This window comes from Dunckerocampus dactyliophorus, chromosome 3 (genome assembly GCF_027744805.1).
Source record: "Dunckerocampus dactyliophorus isolate RoL2022-P2 chromosome 3, RoL_Ddac_1.1, whole genome shotgun sequence".
NCBI classification, from domain to species: Eukaryota; Metazoa; Chordata; class Actinopteri; order Syngnathiformes; family Syngnathidae; genus Dunckerocampus; species Dunckerocampus dactyliophorus.
Genome location: NC_072821.1, coordinates 11,389,250 through 11,407,281, shown reverse-complemented (window position 1 = coordinate 11,407,281; position 18,032 = coordinate 11,389,250). Strand labels below are relative to the sequence as shown.

The window sequence follows — 18,032 nt, the reverse complement described above, 5'->3', positions numbered from 1 at the left end:
CCTCCGACTTTTTACTAATTTATTGTGCTTGCACTTAAAGTTTGTTTTTTTGGGATGTTGACAAAACAGACACATGGGTTGCTGCATTACTAAAAACTGAAAAGTGGGCCAATTTAGCACTAAAGCACTAAAATGGATAATTACATTGAGAAGCGGAAAGAAAAGTCATTCCTGCCAACAGGACAACATTAAGACTCTGCCGTTATATCTAGCTGAATGTGGATAATGCCACGTGATTAATCCCAACTGCTTCTCTCGAACACATATCTCTCTCAATTTTGTCAAAATATCGATAATTACAAAATCGATATCGATATCTGAAACCTTGATATCGGCAGTATCGATATTATTGCACGAGACACAAGATCCACCAATGCTCACAGTTTAATAGGGCAGTGCCCCACTAGGTGGCACTGGTGTTTTGTTTTGTTTTTTTCAACAAAACTTTAGTTTAGAGTTAATACAGAGTTATTTCATTGCAAAATTGTGAAATGTCAACGAACAATCTTAATCTGGCTCTATTAGAGATTTCATATTGTACACTGTCCGCACAGGCTGATCAAGATTTCAAAGGTGTTTTGACACGCTCACTTGGCGAGACAGACCTTATAAACAGCTACTCTTCAGCTGACCTCCTGTTTATAGCAACAGTATCGTACACAGAACTCATAAAGAGAATCTTCCTCCTTCTCCTTCTCATCAGTCCACACATCTTTTACTGTCTCTGTACTCTCTCCAATTAGCACTCTTCTCCTTTACTTAACCTGCCGTATCTCCAAACCAACTCCCCTCGTTCCCTTAATGAGCCAGTTTGCATGCAGGGCACACTCGTAGAGGCCTCGTCTTATACAAACACAGACGCCAATACATGCGAACAAGAGAAAGGCACGTCCAGCTTGTGGACCATATCAATATCTCCCGAATAAAGAGGAGGAAAGGAGGGGCTGCCTCACTGGCTTCTTTTAGCACACCTCGTAAAGCCAAATGATAGTTGAAGTGGATGAGAGACATAGCTGCAGGGAGAGGCAGAGGAGAGGAACGAAGGGGAGGAAAAGCGGGCTGTTAACATGATGATAGGGGGTCGTAAATAACCAAGATACGGATCTACAGCATTTGTGTGACGTTGTCCTGTGTGTGTGTGTGTGTGTCTGTGTGTGTGTGTGTGTGTGAGAAGGAGGTGTGGCATTTAACGGAGGCCGAAAAAGAACCATGCGTGTTTGTTTATACGCTTGGCGATTTACGTCCGCAATGTGTATTATTTTCTCCCTGGCCCCAGAAGAAGATTCATGCTAACTGCCAGTATCCAAAAGCGTCTTGGTTGTAAATAGCTGACTGACTGCACATACAGCCCATAAACCTGCTACCTTCTGTCTCACAGAACAAGCTGACCTCAGATTACACAAGTTAACACATATAATGACACTCCATGGCCGCAGACATTAGGTGAGTATCTGTATTGACAATTTTGCATTTAAACGCCTGAATGGTGCAATTAAGTATTAGGAATACTTGGACATTATAACTATTGTTGCTCTAATTCCACACTTTAACCCCAGAATAAATATTGTATTTCATTAACATTATCGTAATACATGTAATTATATTCAAGCATAATTTTTGATTAACTAGGAAAATATAAATATAGCCGAAAGTGCCTTATAGCATCCATTTTGACTGACAAGTTTCCCCAAAAAGGATTGCTTGACCGATCAGGGGTTTTCAAAGTGCAGCAGCTTGAGGCCCAGTCCACACGGGAACGTTCTTGGGATTTTTTTTGGTGGGTTAAAAAAAAGTCACGTCCACACTGTGCCAGATTATTATGTAGTTGCAACCAGACAGGAAAACGATGTAATACACAAGGCACACCAGCATGTCAAATTCTTCAAAATAAAAGCTCCAGGAAAGTCATTCCTTTTTATCCGGACATTTGACAAAATAAACGTTAATTTAAATTGCGTGACTCACGCTGATCTCCCTTTTGTTATTTCCTGTTCGGAGGCGTAACCCTTGTGACGTAATGACACGGTTCCCCAGGACAATGGAAAATGAATCTGGTGTAGAGCCTTTTCAAGGCCAACACTGGTTCAAATCCAGCACTGAAATAAATCTGTACCAGCACCAAAGTCCGCTGCAGTAGAATACGAGTATTTGCCACACTTTGAAAACCTCTGCCCTAAATAAAGAGCTGCAATTCATGCGTTACTTTATCTTATAAATAAAGACAACTGTACAAACATGTTTTCTTGCAATCGTATGTAATTGCTGATGGAGGAGGGGGTGGCATATAAAATCTTTCCTTGGGCGCCACATTGGCCCTGGTCGCCTCTGATCCTGACCAAAACTGAGTGTTGAGTATGTTTTGCATTAGTTAGTCAATGCCCTGCCCATCTATAAATTTGTGGTTATCGTTAAAGTAGTTTTCGTGTAATTCCCAAAAAACATAATCAACAGTTGAATGAGGTCAAAAAACAGCAATGAAAGCACATGCATACATTTTAATGACAAAATGAACGCTTGTAAAAGTTATAATGTAGCTCACTGTATTAGCTTTCATGGTGCTTTTACTGCACTGTGGTAGTTCATCCGAATGTTATTCAAATGGAAGTCGCTCTGTTGTGCACGTTTAAATATGAATGACGTGGTTAAGAGTAAAAAGGTTAACAACAGTTAAAATTCCCAGCCGTATTCCCACATGGCACCATGTTCAAGCTTCTGACACACAGAGGTGTTTCGAGCGATGTCGAGGAGTGGCTGAGAGGATCAATAGAGCTGGGTGTTTGCGCACGTCTGGCCTTTCCCTCTCTTCAAAGCTACTGAACAAAGAAAGTAGCACAGAAGCAGAGAATCTGCAATTAAAACAAGATTGCGTGAGTCTTTTGTTAAAAAAAAGAAAAAAAAGGCTCTGCTACGTCACCCTGGTGGTGTTATGCTACACGCTGCTACCACCCAGCCATTGGAGATATCCATTGCCGGGTCCCAAAGCCAGATAAATGGGAGGGTCACGACAGGAAGGGCATCCGAGTTAAAAACTATGCCAAATCACTTGTGTGATTGACTCGCTGTGGCGACCCCAATGGGAATAATCAGTAAAACTTAATAAAACCATGCCTAGTGATATTCTATAGCTGTCAGCGCCATATGCATGCATTTGTCCCACAGCCTTCACGCTCATGAAGGAAGTATGTAAAATATGGCTAGTGACTTTACACTGGCACCCCACTAGCACGAGCTTGGATGTGATAGGCAGATGAAACGGAAACAAGGCGGTGACAGAACGACAACCGGAGAAGAGGCAGAGAGAACATGTAAAAAGCCTAAATGCTGTCTTCCCAGCTGGGGAGCGTCTCATTTTTTCTCATTAGGGGAACTCATGCGAGCTCCATGGATAAAAGGAGGCCTGATCGCCACCATTTCTCTCCCTCACTCTGCCTCTTTTGCTCTCCCGCTGTGCACACGCCACCTAATTAATTACACCTTATCATCATATTGCTATAACAACCACTGGCGGCTAATTAACAGCACGCCTCAATCGTGACCCTGTATTCAAGGGCTGTGTATGTGTTTGTGTGTGAGAGCGGGACACAAGAAAGATCCAGAAGGGGCGGAAGAAATGCTGCAAACTGGAAGCGCTGACGACAGCGGAGGTAAGGAGAAAAAATAAGGAATGCAGAAATGAGGAGCTCTTTGAAGTGACAGACACAAGGAGAGGGGAGGGGGAGCCTTATGGGAGATAGATGGAGCGCCGCCTTGCACACCATGCTGGACTCCAACCAGTCAGCCCGGAGCCAGAGAGGCCAGTGAGGAGTCCCAACTAGGGGGCGTCACACCCAGGACACGTCACTTCCAATCCCCCCTGAGCCTGCCTGAGACTGGCCAGATTGCAACGCCGAGCTCCTACGGCCCCAAACGCACTCATACTGATTTTATCATGGAGGAGGAGAGGCAGCCGGGAGGCGGGGGGTGGTCGTTGAAGTGAGGCAAAGCCTAGAAAAACACACAGAGCCTGCATAAGCTGGAAACCACGTAGACCACATGAAACACCCTCCATGGCTGAGCTGAGAGAGAGGGAAATGAAGACCGAGAAGCAGGGTGGAATGGAGCCATAATTTGCTTAGTGGATGTGATTGGATTAGTGTTCGGGTCATATTATTCTTCACCCACGTCAGACACACGCACACACACACTTCACCAGTGCCACAGTCTAAGCAATAATAGTATTTGGCTGTGGTTAGGCAGAACGACATACATTCATTTTCAGTGTCTGCTCAACAGCTTTTTGTGGAGAATGATGACAGAAGGGTGGAGAGCAATGTAGATGAGGTCTAAAACAGAGTAGACTGCACTCAGTTCAAGTTAAAACCTTCCCTGCATCTATTTTTTTCCCCACACATACCATTAAGAAAATGTACTTATTTTTATTTGGATAACTATGCGAATGAAAGCAGTATTTGGGCACAGCTAGACTCCTATATAGTCTGGTTTGGTTGACAAGTGTGAGTGCGGTATACACTCTCCTGCACGGTGGGAAGAGGTGGGTTCTGCCCTGCCTGACACTCACAATCTGTGCGTGTTGATGAAAACCATCACCTTGCACTATAGAAATCAACAGAATGACTCAAAACAATCCCCAAAGTCTAAGAAGTCGAAGAAAGTTTTCAGTAATGCAGTGTTGTATTATGAAGTGATGCACTGGTGCAGTGTATACACGTGCTGAAGCCTGGATGAGTGCAGCACTGAGACAGTGTGGGCCAAAGGGGAAGGCGGAACCAATATTTAATCCTGCTGTAGGAAATTTATCCACACATACGTGTTTAATAATATGCTTATTTCCATTCAATTTGACATCTTAAATTCCTATTTGGCATATGTCCCCTTCAACATGTATGCAACTCACAGTAACAGTTTAGGCTATGTCCACGCGAATACAGGTTTTTTTAGAAAAGCATATTTTCCTATGCATTTTAGCCTTTCATCCACACGCAAAGGTAGGTTTGTGTCCTTAAAAGCAGAGCTTTTGGAAAACTCCGGCTATGGTGAAGATTATTGAAAACTCCAACTTCATCGAATGTGTGTGGACGGCAAACACGCAGCTTTTGGCTTGTTGCCGACAGATGACGTAACAATTATGTGCCATCATTTCCATATCAGATAAGTATAATTTAATGTGTGCAATGGCAAACATTACATTGCTGGTTTTAAGCATGGCTGTGTGGAGTTTGCATGTTCTCCCCGTGCGTGTGTGGATTTTCTCCGGGTACTCCGGTTTCCTCCCACATTCCAAAAACATGTATGTTAGGTTAATTGGCGACTCAAAATTGTCCATAGGTATGAATGTGAGTGTGGATGGTTGTCTATATGTGCCCTGCGATTGGCTGGCGACCAGTCCAGGGTGTACCCCGCCTCTCGCCCAAAGTCAGCTGGGATAGGCTCCACCATGGATGGATGTTTCATATTCGTTTTTCTGACAAATACGACTGAAAGTTTACGCTACTTCGCTAGCAGTCCACTTTTATCTTCGCCTGCGAATTACCATCTTTGTTACTGTATTGTGCCGTCTATGGAAATGACATCATCAACGCTTCTGTTTGGCTAAAATTGGCTAAACAGTCCATGGCTGCCGCACCGGCATTACTTTGGCATGCACATGACAGCCTGTGAATGTGCATTCGTGTGGCCAAAAATAGTTTTAAACGTTTTTAAGTAGTACGTATACGTAGTTTTAACGGCACCGTGTGGATGAAAATTGCCACCGAAGAGGGGCAAATGTGAGAGTATAAAAATATCCATGTTCGTGTGGACATGGCCTTAGTTGATTCTTTAATTCTGATTCTATGGAATTGCGGCATGTTATATTTCACTCTAATTCAATAAAAAGGGAAAATATGGGAAGAAAGAGTGAGAGTGAAAACGAATAAACTATAGTGATCTACCAGCAGAGTAGAAAGGCCATGTTCTCTGTCAGCCATTAACATGGCCTCCACTAAATTATTAAAGGCACAATGTCACCTTACATAGTGCTGGGCTAACTCAAAGTACGTAGGGCTCTCGCTCTGTGTGTGTGCGTGTGTGTGTGCGCGTGTGACTGCACATAATCAAACAGTGGACAGTGAGGGTTTCTCTACAGAAGGGGCTCAGTGTTGCCATCATGTGGCTGCTACAAATAAGGTGCTTTATTAAAGACTCCACACACGCGCACACAAACATACATCAGAAGACGATACCGACCTCCTGTGTCGATGATGCATGCATCTTGCGAGATGTTATATCAGAAGCAGCTCCATTTATTTCCACGGGCGCCCGCGGGTGTGCTGCGTAGTGTAATGAAAAGGACATAGGGCCATCATACAGTGAGAGGGAAGACTCTTGTTGCAGCTCTTGAGGAAGCAAAATAAGGATGAGGACATCTGAGTGAAGCACCATTTGGGGTTGAAGGTGGAGAAGAAAAAGCAGCCAAATGAGAGAAAATGAAAGCTGAGGATGAGAGTGTAGTGCTTCCGGTGTTGGTCGGGGAGGATGGGAGGGAGGTGTTTGGAGGGAGTTAACAAGAGCATATGACAGTACAACCCGTGCCTCCTCCTGACAGGCTTTATTACAGTGCCACCTGCAGCGAGACAGCAAAAAGCACTTAGCCACAGCCTAACCGCCTGACAGTGGGGGGAGAAAAAGAGGAAGGGACGGAGAAAAAGGAGAGGAAGAGTAGGGAAGGAGGACGTGTGGAAGGGATAATTGACATCGGAGGGTTTGGAGGAAAGCAACAAAATGGAGGCAGAACACGACGGAGGAGAAGAGGACAAAACAACAAGCATTTAAATGAATCATGCGACCTGTAGTTGACTACTCATTTTTTGACCGGATCATAAAACGTTTTTTATTCTGCATTTAAAAGGTACATGGCGAGATGATGTTGAAAGCTAAACAGCAATGTTGCTAATGCCCATGGGTCAGCTTGCTTTCATGACCTGCTTCAGGTTTGAAGTAGAATGTCATTCAGTACAGCGGACGCCTCTACTGAAGTTGTATTTACAGTATTAATGCCTGAATTTGTGTTTATCCAAACACAGTATGGCAAGTGTCACTTTCTGCAATCTGCAGCATGCATACTGACAGGAATGAGGCAGTAGATGGCAACAGCCAGTTAACCTTCCAGCCCTGATCCTAAAAAGTACCACATCAGATAATTAGATGGTGTGATGTTTAAATTACAGCGACAATTGCTTTCAACACAACAAGGCGGGAAACAAGAGTCTTGAGTGTCAAACTTCACACCTGTATCCTGCCTTTCTGGCAATCTCGTACACATACACGCTGACTCGCCTCTATTACGGGTCCGATGCTGCGTCCAAAAGGCGGAAAACTGCTGAAGCGACACTGAGGTAAAAAGGTGGAAAATTGCTGGCAATGTGAAAGGGTTTTAAAAAACATTAAATCATAAAACGCCACATAGCCAAACTCAATTCAAACTCAGTAAGAGGGGGGGAGAGGGGAAAGGGGACGACCCCCATCATGACTCACATGACATTTGTATCTGGATTTGCACTGAAGTATCATCAAGTGTTATAGACATCGGTTGTGTAGTGCTTTTTAATTCTGCAAACTAACAAACAAAGAGCGATGAAAGCTCTTTTCTGTGTGAGGGGGGTAATCAATACTGAATGTCCACTACTTCAACATTGTCGGACACTATTATGGATCTGTGCCTTCTATCTCTATGGGCCTGAGTCCAGAGTGGCTGTAAATAACAGAAGACAGGAAAAACCACAAACCAGTTTGCAGTCAGCGTTGAATGTTCAGGCAGACAGGCCTAATCCTGCATGAACACCTGTTTCCTTGTGCCTGTGAGGTCAAAGGTTAGCGTCTTGTGGTCTTTACTAAGTGGTCAGCTCACATTTTCTCCCGGAACCCGACCTCATTGATTTACGCCAGGTCATGACCCTGTATTATGTGACACGGCCTAAAGACATATTCTCCTAATCCCGTGTATATATAATCATTGCAGCCAAATTCGAGCTGCTTTTATTCATTTGCTGTCATTGTTTGATGCAATTTATGCAGGCCATGAAGAGGAAATAATTAAGGGGATGAAATGATGAGAGGTTCATTACTTCCTGAATGGTGGCGGCTCACATCTATTAGCACTCCGTCCTGCTGATGTATCTGCTGATGAGCTCTAGCCAAGTAATGACGCGCTCTGTTGGCTGTGAATCTATAGGTCTCTCCCTAAATCTGCTCCTGCTGGCTCCTAGGCTGTGCATGGAAAACCGCAGTCACTAAATCAAATCCATCCGGAGGAAAGAGGAGAGCGAGTGAGTGAGAGAGAGGGGGTGTTTCTCAGCCTGTTGGAGAGAGGAATGTGTTGGAGAGTGGACAAATCAAGCAAGAGCGACTGCACAATGAGGTCAGTGTGACCAGAGGCGACTGACTCACATGCAGACAAACAAACACTTTAAACACACACAGAGTGAACGATTGAGTGAGGCCGTAACCCCGTGCCCACCCTGTGAGTGGCTAATAACTGTGGCATGGTGCCAAACCCACTGTCTCCTGACTAATTCTACCCCCCTTATGCCTGCCAGGACTGGCGCCACTCTGCAGAACAGACCTCTGATTCTCAAAAATCCTGTGATCATTACTGAATTAGTCAAACGATGGCTGCAAAAACACAAAAACAGGCGCCTGTGGCCACTCCAAAGCACCCTCGGAAGAAAAGATATTGTGGAACTGCTGAGAGGAATGCTCCAAACTGCTTTGGGGTTTCAGTACATTAAAATACGAAAATGTGATTCAAATGGGTGTTGAGTTTTGTCTTCTGCGTGCAGTCATAAGGAGCATGATAATCCTCCCAGTGTTCTTTATGAATGAGGTGCTGTGAACCTGAAGCAAATCAATCTTTCAGCAATATATTACAAGCACCAACTTTTGGAATACTTTTTTTCCTCCTAAAGTACAATTTGTGAAAGGCTTGTCTTTGTCTTCTAAGAAACAATGATGAAGAAAGAAGAAATAAACTGCTACAGTAGCTGTTCAATTGCTGTCCTTTATTGTTGTCTTTTATTTACTGTGTTGGCTTCCTCTTTTAATTCAGTGCTGAGCTACACTGGTATGATGTCGGTCGTTATGTGGGTAAGACACTGTTCACAAAGCTACACATTAGGGCTGCAGCTATCGAATATTGTAGTAATCGAGTAGTCTACTGAACATTTTTCGATTAATCAAGTAATCGGAAAAAATATGTTTTTGCTTGGTTAGCGAGCAATTATACATACACAATGAAACATTTAGATAATCAAACGTTTTCCATCCATCCATTTTTTTAAACCGCTTCTCATTATTAGGGCCGCGGGGGTATGCTGGAGTCTATGCCAGCTGACTTCAGGCGACAGGTGGGGTACAACCTGGACTGGTCGCCAGCCAATCGCAGGGCAATAATCTACCGTTTTATTTCTTATATCCGCATTGTGCATAGGAACAAAATGTCTTTTCTTGGGTCTGATGGACGATATGATGGTGCTGTTGTAGATGAATTTATGCATCCCAGACTGTTACTATTTACTGGAAAAGGAGAGAAATAAGAATGACTTTACTGAGGCATGACTAAGATTAAATTGCATATGACATTATGCTCATCACAGTGCATCTATAAATCCTAAACGTAGACAGGCTGACTAGAAATAAGATCAATATTCTATATAAGATATTGAGTTTTTGCAGTGTCAAAGTAAAATGAAAACACCTTCTGTAGTGGAACACATTACTCTCAACTAAGTGAGTGAGACACGCACTTCCTTGTTCCATTGCACTCGTGGTCACCAACCTTTGTCTTGGCCGTGAACCTGCGCAAAATCGGCAAAAACATATTTAAAGCTCTTTAAATACAAAGCTTTGTGTTATTACTGGTTGTTGGCATCAACATTTCTCATTGTGCCTTTTGCTGTATTTTTACCATTTTTGTTGTTTTTAAATTCTATTTTCTTTCTGCAGCGATGCAATGACGAATGAGCCATGAATGAGCAGATGGCCCCTGGGCTGCAGTTTGGCCACCTCTACTTTTGTGGATCTTCGTCGGGGTAGTGGCGTCGGCTCTATGAGAGAACTACAAGTCTTTTTGGCTTGTTGGTGTGGGCGAGCGATGGTGACTGAGGGGCTGCGTTACAACACTCAGTCCTGACGAGCAGTGTTTTTTGGAGGTGCACATTTATGGAGTTATATTTGTGCCTTCATTTTGAGGTAGCAAAGGTAGATTTTGGGCCACATTAACGTGCAATAATTACTGTTGCGTGAGCAGGAACATCGCTGCACTCTCATTCTCTCTCCCTTTCACTGAAATAAACCCTGTATGAAGTCACGTTACCATCGTTATAAACTGCCACACATTTGACAACAGTCATAATTAAGAAAACGCTAGCCCTCCCCATGGCTAACCTTATGTTAGTAAGGTATATTAACCTTAATCTCACTGATTTGTGCTACGATAATTTAACCTTGTCTCAGATCTTCCGCTCCATTCAGGAGGAAATGATGCCACATATAAGATATGCTGTTGTGATATGTAAGTGCAACGGACTACAACGGATACACGTCACGGTGTTCAATTCGCTGTTTAGCCACATTTTCTGTTTTTTGTGTTTTGTTTTCCTTCTCTTCCGTTGCCTTGTCGCATTCTTCCGCGCCTTCAAACCTCCGCTTCCTTCTTAGTCCTATGCGTGATGTAAGCACGTTGGTGACGTAAGCGATTCTTCGAGGCAGAAAAAAAATCCTCAATTATTTTTTGTAATCGAGGTACTCGAATTATTCGAGGAATCGTTTCACCCCTACTACCTTAGAGTAGTAGTAGCACAATGGCACTGTACACACTGTCAAAGGTGTCGGGGATGTCCAAAGTACAGCCCGAGGGTCATTTGGAGCCTGAAGCTCATTTGTTATCGCCCCACATCAGAAAAATAAGAAAACAAAGAAACTTTACACCCATATTGAAAAAAGGTAGAAAATGGTTAGCATAGTTGACCTACAGTACTTACAGAAATTATTAGACCATCATCCAATGTGCAGTTTATGCCACAGCTACCCTAAATTAAAAATCAAAATCAAAATCCTTTTTTTATGTTTCTGTAATGGTTTAGTATAGCCTACTGTATAGCAGTGGCAGGTGCTGGTCTTTTAAACAGGGGAAGCTCATTGGGGTCTGACATACATGTAATATGATTTTAGCAACGCTGCCTGCTGCCATCATGGCTGGGCCAATTAGCAAGCTACTCCTCCCACAACGGTGATATGATTTAACCAACCAACAGATAAACAAAACGCTCGATAACGCTGGGATTACGCCATTTACTTACAATGTCGTATGTACAAAGTGAGAAAATAGCTGTAGAATTGAATCGTTGTGAAATAATTCACTACTGAAAAGACTTCACGTCTGCTCTGACTGCTGTCTCCTCTCGAATTTGCGTGACTGTGACAGAGAAAGGGGGAAGAAAACTCAGATCGCTTCTCTGGCTGCTGTCAGTGAAAATGAAGCCCCGCCCAGCTCCATCGATCCCCACTGAAGCTCAATTTCCATGAGTGACGTTTTTTGCCGATTTATCCAATCAGGGTCTTACTTTCTCGCTGTGAGCGTCCATGCTCTGACACTACAGCCCCAATGGAGATTTACCATCACGTCTGTGCTGCTGCTGAGGCATGAGAGATCGTGTCAGAGAGCAAACTCACTCACAAATTAATGCTCAACATACTCACAAAAATGAACATTCTAGCGCACTTTTAATGGCATTTTAAGTCTTATTAATAATATCTGCATTGTACATTGTATAGGTTTTATTTATAGGTTTTTACCGTATCCTTACATTTTTCACCATGTGGCCCTTGGTGGACCTTTTTTTTTTTTTTTTTAACTCAGGACAACATGCCACCACTGTAGATGATGATATCCTAGATCATTGGAAAACTGAACTGAATCATGACCTTGAAATGAAAAGATCAATCAAAGTGAGTATTTAGGGGATCCTGACTACTGAGCTCGACACATACCTCAGCTCTGCTCTGAGCACAGCAAGGCAGCACTTTGCCAAGGCTCATGTCAATGCACATGTTTTATTGGCTTTGTGGGAGCTGTGACAAGCTTGACTGTGTCTTAGGGAGGTCCCTCCCACCCCTTGCTGTGGGGGTACACAAGAGAATGAAAGAGAAGGAGCAGAGGGGTGGGTGTGCAAGCAGCGGCGTTCCTCTACATGCCCCGACCGGCTGTCACGAGTCCCCTGTTGTCAGTCTGGTGAGTATTCTCCTCTCAAACAGCAGCCAACTTGCCGTCCTTCTAACAGGGACATTTTCTCAGTGGAGTGTGTGGAAAGCAAGTTCTCCTTCTCTCTACAAGCCAAATATAAGCCTGCCCCACACTCTCCCACAGTGGGCAATTGCTATTGTATTGAACTGGCCAGCAGCCAGAGAGGCAACTCTGCCAAGTCCAGCTGTGCTGTTGCCATCACAATACTCTCACAGCTTCTTCTCATAATTATAATTACATCAGTGGTGTGTGCAACGCAGAGACAAACACATGTCAATAACACACAGCAATAAACATACACGGAAAATAATCATTTAAATATAATACATAATTTAAATATTCTTGTGATAGTTTGGAGTGTACTGTACTGTACTGTACTAAATAAGGTAACCAACATATTAGAAGCAGCTGTAAGTACTGTATATGCAATGCACTTCTATGTTACTACAACCACAATATTAAATATATTGTTAAAAATGAGCTTTGTGAAAGCTGATTCTTTGCTACAACACTTGTACTGGATATCATTATTTTTAGACTGCTCAGGGATGTACCTAATGTTGTGACGGGGGAGTGTGCATGGCAGTGGTGTTCAGCAATTAAACATATAGAAAACAGCAGAAGGCCACACATGGCCACATCTTCTGTTCATGTATGTGAACACCGCAAATGTTTAGGTTTTTTTTCACCATCGTAAAGAAAATGGGATGTGTCATGTCAACATCAAACCGCAATGCAACATGCATGACGGAGTTTAAATAATGCATGCAAACGGAGCTCTCGTGCCCCATGAGGCCACCAGGAGTAATGTTCAGCCCTCCAGTCCACCGTGCGTGTCTGCGGCCTTTGTCACGACTCTTTAACCAAGTGTTGTGGAGCAAGTTGTGGTTTAGATTGTGTGTCTGCATATACTGTATGCAGCAAAGAGAGCTTGAGATGACTTTCTGTCAACGACCGGGGGGCCCTCACGGCTAAACAGAAAATAGCCCGAGAGAAAAGAGGGAAGGAGGCCCGAGTAACAACCGTTGATCTAGAGAGCCACATAGGGAAGTGATAAACTCCAATGAGTGCTCCAATAAATAAATAAAATAAAAGAAGCAGGTGGTGGTAATAAAAGCTGAATATATATATATATATATATATATATATATATATATATATATATATATATATATATATATATATATATATCAAAATGAATGAATCCAAAAGTACAGAAAGAAAAAGGAACTGGTGAAAAGGTAAGTGTACTGTATGTACACTAATAAGAGGAGACAGTGGCACTTTCGCACTGAGCTCCGAAAGCCAGTATAGTGTTGGCATCCCTCAGGGCACAGTCACACATATCCACATCAACGTCATATCATCATCATCATGAAATCCTCATCTCGTAGCTTCCAGTGAACAGTACTGCAAATTTCATTGGTATACTACAGACAAGGAGCAAGGCAGAGAAATCGTAAACCACCAACCAACTAAAACAGTTTTAAGTTGCAGAAGCACAAAGAAACTGGGAAAATGTGGGCGCAGACAACCAGATATCCTTTCATTGTTTATGATACGTGCCCATGTAGCATATGTTAAGAGCAATCAGCTTCTTTGAATAAGCTTGTTCACGGTTTGCATGCCTCTTGCTTTCACAAACCCTTCTTTTTACAGCATATTGTCAACACCCATGAAAGCCATGTCTGTTCAATAAGTGAGCAAATGCGAGCTATTTCAATGTAAAACGTAAAAACATAGTGGAGACACAACAAACCCATAAGTAGGGCATTAATGAACGGTATAGCTTACTGGAACATGGGCGGTCGACTCGCTGGACTATCTCTGGCTCAGAGGTGACGGGAAGAGGAGGAGTGTGTTGCCCTGCAGGTTGAGATGTCTTCAAGTTGGCCTCCTCGCCAGTTCTTGTCGGCCCCTCTGTCACAGTGCAGGTCTGAAAGATCGGAAGATGTTTTAAATTTAATTAAACAGTGCATGACCACACCTAATAGCAATCTGAATAATAATCAGTGCAAAATGTATGCAAAAGGTTTATTTAGACACAGGAATTTAACAAATAAGTCACTGCTCTGTATTCTATATAAACTACACATTGAAAAGAAAGAAAAAAACAATGTGTGTTGTGTGTTTAATGAATTCACATCACTTCTATTAGTGGGGCCTTTTGACATCATCTTATCCGATTACCCCAACTATTTGAGATGCTGTTTCAGCACTCGCATCCTATAGTTATAGTAGCTCTAAAAACAACATACTCCTTCCCTCATATGTGAAGTTAAAGAAGTCGGAAAGCAGACACAATCAAAGAAATAAATAGCAGCTCTGACAGTGCCAGTCTGTTTGGATGTTCTCTGCTCCAGTCCACAGCTGAGTGGGAGAGGAACCACGGAGGAGCCTTGAGGTGGGAATTAATGTGAACATGAGCAGCAGAGGGAAAAGCAGAAGGTGGCTGTCAGAGAAGAGGGACTTCTAAAGAAGCTCCTTCCATTGACGAGCAGCAGAGAGACATGTAAGGCAGGCAGGTACTCTGCATCCTTAGACAAAGAGGCACCCTTGGGTTTATGAAATAAACATAACGCCCAGATGGAGACGGAAACACAGAGCGACGGAGCAGAGGAAGACCCTGAAGACCAACATTTGGCTGCATCAGAATTTGGCTGCAACCCCACTATGCATACTGGAAAATATATATGAACAGGCATATTGCTAATGACTTCTCATGAGGAGCTGCAAGGAAGCTAATAATTTGTGTGTTTTTTAAGTTGTGTGTGTGTGCATGAGCATCAGAGTTCACATTAACCAGCATATGGCGCTGGCTTTAAAGTTGGTATCACTTGGGGTTGGATGCAACTACCACTTGCACATAGTAATGAGATCCAATAAACAGGTAAGAGCTGTAGCAAAAAGTAGGCCTAGCCAATCACAATGTATCCAACCAAATATTCTCCTATTGTTTATTGTGTTGCATGAGCACTATAAAGGTTATTCAACAGAAGAATCAGGTTCTAATAGCAAGATCAAAGATCCATGTGGCCTTAATTAGACGGTAGTGGGGTACATGTGCATCCAAGTATATTACCCATGCTGTAGGTATTACTATAGATTAATTAATTATCTTAAATGTTCAGTCAAACAAAAAATAAATGTACACAACACCGCAATACTGTAGTGTATGTTATATTATGATATCATATATTACTTGTTGTAATATATTACAAGTGCCATGCAAATGATTTTACATTCTGTAGGAAAATTACTGTACGTTGCAAAAATATGTAGTCTTCCACTCATTAAAAATATTGGGCATCCATATTTCCGACTGTTAAGCATGCTTTCTCCTGAGGTATCCTCTCTTATGCACAAACATTAAAATGAATGTTTATTGTTAAATCCCTGAGCTATAGCAGTTTCCCTCATCCACTAAAACAGATGGTGGAGAGCAACATTCAACACACTGGCCCTTTAGGATGGGGATGCCAAGACTTGATGCTACGCATTGAGCCGTCGCCACCGTTGCTCTTATATGACTCATTTCTGGCCAACATGCTGGTTATTTACAATGTGTCATGTTGCACAACATGAGGGACTTGCGGGCACAAACTACAATAAAGTGCTTCGGTTAAAGAGGGACATCCTTTCTGGCTTCATTCTGAAGTGCGTGTTGATAAGTGCACACTCATGGCAATAAGAGTACAGCGCCACAGTGGAGCAGAGAGCACAAGAGTCAGGAGGTGAAATGAGAAAAATCAACCGAGGTAGTGCTAATTGAGGTTAATTACACTGTTGAGAAATATCTCCTCTAATCGGTAAGGATGACTTTGCTGCTAATGGAACATGCAGAACCACACGAGGGAGTCTGAGGGCAGCTTTCTGCTCTCAAATGATCAGACAGATTTAGTGCTGGAGTGACGACAAACCCTGGTGAACCTGCAGGCTTGCACATACAATATGTCATAACCTCCACTGACCTGTCCCAATCCATATCTCACCTAAGATGCACACAGTCTGCTGTGTGAAAAGCCTAACAGTGGCTTCCTGGACGAGGAGACTGCCACATTCAACTACAGTATGTGGTGGGGGAAAAAAATATCTATGTCTTTGACCAGAGTTAAACCAAGTATCTTGGTTCACATATGCTATAAATCTGAATTCTTCATATTCTTGGACTGATTTAACATTTTAACTCAGTATTCATCTACACCTGCACCATCTAATGAGGTCCTAATTCGGCCTTTAATAAGGGGAAGTGCAAGAGCACGAAGTAAAGTGTAGACCTCCGCCAATTTTGCACCGCTATATTTTCTTCAGTTTAAGCATCTGGCTAATGGAGGATCACATAAGGTGTTACAAATTGACTATTCTGTGCAAATGTCAATAAACGGACCTTTATCTGGATTTTTACACAAATGTAATTGTTTCTTCCATGGGCCCATACACCAAACAACAAAGTAGTGTTCAGTCTTGATTGACACTGTCAGAGAGGGATTTATTAGCATGCTTATTAAAGTAACTGTAGAACTGCACAGTATTGTACTGACTAGAGGCATGTACTTTTATATCTGCACTGGATCTCATTAGAAAATGCAGGTGTAGCTTGAAGAGACTGTTCTCTCTTGTTTGCGAAGCCCTCTGTAAATAACACTGTAACACAAGTGTTTAGACATGTCCACATTGACACTGTAAATAGTCCTGACTTGATCCAACATGATGTAAGCACATCCTCCCTTGTCGTCTCCAGGGACAAGTTCTTTCTTCACATTCGTGCTGATCGATAGCAGAGTGCCGAGCAGCATCTGCCTCGGATTAATTGATGAGTGCGGACACGTGTGTGTGTGTGTATGTGTCACAGGTGGGGGGTGAAGTTGCCCACAAACACAGCCGAAGATCTAAACAGGAAATACACTTGAAGAAGTCGATAAGTTACTCAGCGAGGGTGCCGGGGAGGATCAATGGTAAGGCGAGGTGTCAGTTGGTGCATCACAGGAGGTGTCTGAGGATGTACGTACACGTGAAAAGATTACAGTTGAGCTGTCACAAAGCACTTCATTTAGAACACCTGCACAATCTAGTGAGATCGTTTCAAAACTGATGTTTTCAGTGGTGTAAAACCGTGTATTTTGTTTTTTCATTACTGTATTTTATGTTCTTCATGTGTTCTGTGTACAGTGTAACTTAGTGACTTCGAAGTTAATTTATGTATGACTAAGGTATAAGTTCAGACTTGCATCAACACTCGAGGAATGGAACTCGTATATAACCAGAAGACCACTTGTATTGTGTTATTATAATTGTAATTATGCAGTGATATAGCGTAGTGATGATAACATAGCCTACAGTTAAGATGGCACTACCCCTCTTACCTTACATGATTATGTATTACAGGGTAGCAAAAGAGATGTTTGCACATGTAAAAATGTCATGAATTAGCATTATAACATCACTGGGGATAAATTCCTCCAGAGGGATACTGTGACTTTCCCTTCAGGATTTGGGAAGCCAGAGTGGACCCACCCATAAGATGTGACTGCCCTACATGCTGCCATGATGTTGTGTGCACGCACCAGTGTGTGTGTTGCTGGTGTGTCTGTGTGCAGATCTACTGGCATTTCATCAAACGTGCTTGACATTTCCAGGGGATGTAAAGATTTGATCCCTTCTGTGTTCACAGTTGTGCGCTACCTACCCTTCCTCACAAAGCTGAGGGAGGCTCGCAGCATGCTGCACCCTCCAGGCCTCACCGCACACCATCGGG

General features: G+C 42.8%; 1 protein-coding gene and 1 long non-coding RNA gene across 4 annotated transcripts in view; one reads left to right on the top strand and one right to left on the bottom strand.

The window, feature by feature from the left end:
- Window positions 1-18,032, bottom strand: part of gse1b (Gse1 coiled-coil protein b) — a 175,283-nt gene that overhangs the window by 113,253 nt on the left and 43,998 nt on the right. For both annotated transcript variants that reach the window (XM_054771726.1, XM_054771727.1), the window contains exon 2: window positions 14,072-14,213. In XM_054771726.1, the coding sequence (XP_054627701.1) occupies window positions 14,072-14,213 (142 nt within the window). The remainder of the gene's footprint in view (window positions 1-14,071; window positions 14,214-18,032) is intronic.
- On the top strand, window positions 6,635-9,009 carry LOC129178981 (uncharacterized). 2 transcript variants are annotated; one of them, XR_008569869.1, is made up of 3 exons: window positions 6,635-6,886; window positions 8,244-8,395; window positions 8,574-9,009. It is a non-coding gene; the product is annotated as an uncharacterized LOC129178981 (long non-coding RNA). The 2 variants fall into 2 exon arrangements; XR_008569870.1 differs by lacking the exon at window positions 6,635-6,886 and adding an exon at window positions 8,062-8,175.